Source organism: Equus quagga, chromosome 9 (genome assembly GCF_021613505.1).
Source record: "Equus quagga isolate Etosha38 chromosome 9, UCLA_HA_Equagga_1.0, whole genome shotgun sequence".
NCBI lineage: Eukaryota > Metazoa > Chordata > Mammalia > Perissodactyla > Equidae > Equus > Equus quagga.
Window position 1 is genome coordinate 64,066,207 of NC_060275.1, and position 5,295 is coordinate 64,071,501.

At 34.4% G+C, this 5,295-nt stretch overlaps 1 protein-coding gene across 1 annotated transcript; it reads right to left on the reverse strand.

Moving 5' to 3' along the window:
* Positions 1 to 260: 260 nt before the first annotated feature.
* LOC124244573 (olfactory receptor 2L5) lies at positions 261 to 1,184 on the reverse strand. Its single transcript, XM_046671188.1, has one exon. The coding sequence runs from the start codon at positions 1,182 to 1,184 to the stop codon at positions 261 to 263; it is 924 nt and encodes a 307-aa protein (XP_046527144.1).
* Positions 1,185 to 5,295: the final 4,111 nt, after the last annotated feature.

The window sequence follows — 5,295 nt, forward strand, 5'->3', positions numbered from 1 at the left end:
AATGAATTTGAAAGTTAAATTGAAATTGATGGGAAAAACACCATGAAGAAAAAAGGATGAAGCTTAGAGTTTCACATATCTCTACATATATTCATATGTATGTATATTTACAAGATAATTTTGTCTAGACCTAAGTGATTTTATTCTTCTCTAGGTTAATTTTAGTTCTTGCACTCTAAGCATAAAATAATATTTTAATTACTGTACACTTATGAATGAACTTATATCCAAGTCCTGGGTACACATGCAAAAAGCTCTGTCTACCTTCTCTGAATCATTCTTCTTAGAGCCCCCATCACCTCCTTGTTTCTCAGGCTGTAGATGATGGGGTTGAGCATTGGGGTCAGGATGGTGTAGAAGACAGCCAGAACCTTGTCCTCTGTTGGAGATCTGAGGGATCTTGGATGTAGATAAGTGTAAGCAAATGGAGCATAATAGAAAGTCACCACAGTGAGGTGGGTGGTGCAGGTGGAATAGGCCTTCTTCTTCCCTTCTGCTGAGTGCATGTGGTAGACAGCAAGGAGAACCTGGCCATAGGAGCATGCAATGCCAATGAAAGGCAACACAAGGAAGAGGGCGGTACTCACAAACACTGTGTACTCATAGACCCAGGTATCCATGCAGGCCAGAGTCAACATGGCTGGGACGTCGCAGAAGAAATGGTTGATGGCCCTGGATTGACAGTAGGAGATTTGGAGGGCATATACAGTGTGGGCACAGGAGTTGATAGAGCCCATTATCCAAGATCCTGTTATCATCAGCACACACACTCTTTTGCTCATATGAATGGGATATTGGAGAGGAAAGCAAATAGCCACATAGCGATCATAAGCCATAGATGTCAAGAGCAGTGCTTCTGCACCTCCTAAAGTCAAGAAAAAGAAGCTCTGAACCGCACATCCAATGAAGGAGATAGATTTGTTTCCAAAGAGAAAATTAGAAACCATTTTTGGGACAATGGTGGAGATGTAATTCAAGTCAGTGATGGAGAGCTGACTAAGTAAAAAATACATGGGTGTGTGGAGATGAGTGTCCAGGAAGATGAGAAGGATCATGGACAGGTTGCCAAACAGAGCCATTAGGAAAATGAGAACAATGAGAATGAAGAAGAACAGGCCAACGTTTGATGGTGGAAACAACCCCAATAAAATAAAATCAGTTAATGTTTGATTAGAATTTTCCATGGGGCATTAATATGATTTTTCCTACAGTTCGACACAAAAGTAAGTGGTTAAGTATAAAATTATAAGTTCTTTTTAACTTATTATTTTAGTTATACTGTGTATTATTTAAAATTTTACAGCTCTTAAATGAAGAACTGAACTTATCTATTTTGGGAGAAATAAACCTTATTTTCCGATCCAGAGATTAAAATGTGAATATGCAAACATTTGTGTCCAAAGCATTTTCTAAGAAACCATTTGAATTATTTAACAAACAAGATTTCTATTTTGACTTCATTAGGATAAGTATGTTTTACTGCCCTTCACAAACTTAGATATCATTAAAATCAGATGTTATATTCAAAATGCATCCATAGAAAATTTATGTAAACCTATATATTGTAGAGTTCTAGTATCAATAAATGTTTATCACTCTTCAGAGATTTTTTTTCATATTTTTACCTAAAACTTACCTCTACAATTGGTGTAGCCTATCAGCTCATGTTGAGGAGCTTTATTTCTTTCTTAAGTCTTCTGTACACAATAATGTCAAATCAAGATTTCCTGAAATCAGGTATTATCATTTGGTTCATCTGTTCTGAAATATTGCATGAATCCTCATTGTCAAGTTCCACTTACACAAAGTCATCCTCTTCTAGCTTCTGAATGCTGCAGTTAAAGAAGACTCTTTACTTGCACATCTATATACATGCTCATTTTAGCTTTCGTAACTCTGCTCAAGCGCTTCCAAATAGCATGTTTCCTGTCTCTGCTTCTCTAGCATGTATATAACTTTATACATTGCTTTATGGCACTGTCTTATTCATTTTTTCCTTTTTTTTTGTATTAAAGCAAGAAAAGATCCCGAATAGCCAAAGGATTCCTGATAAAAAAAAGAACAAAGCTCGAGGTAGCACACTCCCTGATTTCAAAATATACTACAAAGCCATAGTAACCAAAACAGCATGGTACTGGCACAAAAACAGACACACAGATCAATGGAACAGAATTGAGAGCCCAGAAGTAAACTCACACATTTATGGAACATATAGTGGAGAAAGGAAAGTCTCTTCAATAAATGGTGTTGGGAAAACTGGGCAGCCATATGCAAAAGAATGAAAGTAGATCATTATCTTACACCAAGCACAAAAATCAACTCAAATGGATTAAAGACTTGAATGTAAGACCTGAAACCATGAAACTTCTGAAAGAAAACATAGACAATATACTCTTTGACATCAGTCTTAGCAGCATATTTAAAGTACCATGTCTGACTGGGCAAGGGAAACAAGAAAAAATGAACAAATGGGACTACATCAAACTAAAAACTTCTGCACAGCAAAGGAAACCATCAACAAAATGAAAAGACAACTTGACAATTGGGAGAAGATATTTGCAAACCATATATAAGATAAGGGGTTAATATCCAAAATATACAAAGAACTCATATGTCTCAAAGAAAAAAATCCCCAACAACCCAATTAAAAAATGAGCAAAAGATCTGAACAGACATTTCTCTGAAGAAGGTATATGGATGACCAACAAGCATATGAAAAAATGCTCAACATCATTAGCTATCAGGGAAATGCAAATCAAATCTACAATGAGGTATCACCTCACTCCAGTCAGAATGGTTATAAGTAACAAGACAGGAAACATCAATTGTTGGAGAGGATGTGGAGAGAAGGGAACCCTTGTTCACTGCTGGTGGGAGTGCAAACTGGTGCAGCCACTATGGAAAGCGTATGGAGTATCTTCAGAAAATTAGGGATAGATCTACCATATGATTCAGCTATCCCACTGCTGAGTATTTATCCAAAGAACTTGAAAACACAAATGCATAAAGATACTTGCACCCTTATGTTCATTGCAGCATTATACACAATAGCCAAGACTTGGAAGCAACATAGATGCCCACCAAGGGACAAATGGATAAAGAAGATGTGGTATATATACACAGTGGAATACTACTCAGCCATAAGAAATGTTGAAATCCGACCATTTGTGACCGCATGGATCGACCTTGAGGGTGTTAGGCTAAATGAAATAAGTCAGAGGAAGGTAGTCAAATACCATATGATCTCACTCATAAGAAGGTAAAAACAATGACAAACAAACACATAACAACAGAGATTAGATTGGTGGTTACCATAGGGGAAGTGGGAGATGGGGAGGGCAAAAGGGGTGAATAGGCTCACATGTGTGGTGATGGACTATAATTAGTTTTTGGGTGGTGAACATGATGTAATCTACACAGAATTTGAAATATATTATGATGTACATCTGAAAGCTATATAATGTTATAATCCAGTGTTACTGCAATAAAATAAATTAATTAAAAAATTAAAAATAAATAAGTAAAATTATATTTAGTTCTAGATAAGTGTGCGAATTTAGGAGCATATATTTATCACATCTCCCTCTTAAAACCCAATTATTATGATGATAAAGAAATAGATATGTTACAAATTAAAAGACAGGTGAACAAAAGACACAATGAGAAATGAAATATTTCAGGACTCTTTGAAAGAAGGAATTGGGATAGAGAAATGGTCAGTTACTTAAACGGAAAATAGGACATGGCACCCTGAGAATCTTCACGGAGGTAGGAGGAGATTTTCCTCCAGAGACGTCGTAAGTGAACAAGCTCCACACAGGATGTGATGTCTTAGTCTTAAATATTATTTTAGAGACCAATGTTACCAGACTTTTAAGGAAGTTTCCAACATGAAAGAGGAAGATGCACAAACTTGCACACATACACACACAAACACATATGCATTCACACACACTCTGTGCAAATATAAAGGGAGTTATACGTGGTTGGGAAAATGCAGAAAGAGAATACATTTTTAAAAATTAGAATTCATATCTTCAAAGAAGTATGAAATATTATTATGCCACATTACATTATTAGATTTATTTAAAACGTGTCAGATAATAAGAAAGGGATTTCCAAATTAAAAAAATATATAATTGATAAAATCAGTAAGTGAAAGTTTGAAAGACAAAGTGAAAAAATCCACCAGAATTAAAAGAAAACAACAGCAAGAAATAAAGAGATTGCCATTTTGAAAGATTTGGAGAATTAGAGAATTAATGTGGGGAAATCAGTGTATGCTTGTTATTCCTAGAAATGCATATAGCAAAATAATAATGGAGTTAACATCATCAAGGAAACATTTTTCAGAATTGATGTATATGACCCACCATATTCAGACACCATAAACAGAACACAGAAATGTAAATGAGAAATATTTTATTGAAAGAGATTTTCTTGAAAATTCTAAATGTGTTCTTGAAAACATTTTCTGAAAATAGTCAATATTGCTGATAAATTTATGGCCTGAAAAGTGCCTTGACAGAGTAAATAGTCATAATAATGACAAGAACTATATATAGAAATAGTAACTAAATTATCATTTGAATTTACTATAATTTATATCTTTGTACTTTAGCAATATATACTGGAAGATGAAACAGTGCCGTCAACCTTGCCACCCAAGACCCAAATAGTGATGTAACTGTGCTGAAAGGATAGGAAAAGGGAAAAAGATGTGGAAGTGGTGGTATATGGGGGGAAGGTTTCCATTCTAAACTGACCACAAACAAAAATCTGTTAGAACTAACAAGTTCAGCAATGTTGCAAGATACAAAATCAGTTGTATTTCCATATACTAATAATGTATAATCCTAAGAAGAGTATAAGAAAACAATTACATTTACAATATCATCAAAGAGAATAAAATACTTAGAAATAAATTTAACAAGAAAGGCAAAACGTATGTGCACTGAAAATCACACAACGTTGCTGAAAGAAATTGAGGAAGAGACAAATAAATAGAAATGCACCCTGTGTTCATGAATTGGAAAACTTAATATTATTAAGATGTCAATACTACCACAAGCAACTTCAGGTTCAATGAAATGCCTATCATAATCCCAATGAGATTATTTGAAGAAATGAAAAAAATACATCCTAAAATTCATTTTAAATCTCAAGGTACTCTGAATAACAAAGACAATAATATAAAAGAATTGGAGAACTCATTTTTTTCTGATTCAAAACTTACTAAAAAGCTATTATAATAAAAACAATGTAATATTGGCAAAAAGGCAAACATAAACCAAT

Excerpts from the sequence above, each read along its gene's own strand:
- LOC124244573 (XM_046671188.1), bottom strand. The coding sequence starts at position 1,184 with ATGGAAAATTCTAATCAAACATTAACTGATTTTATTTTATTGGGGTTG.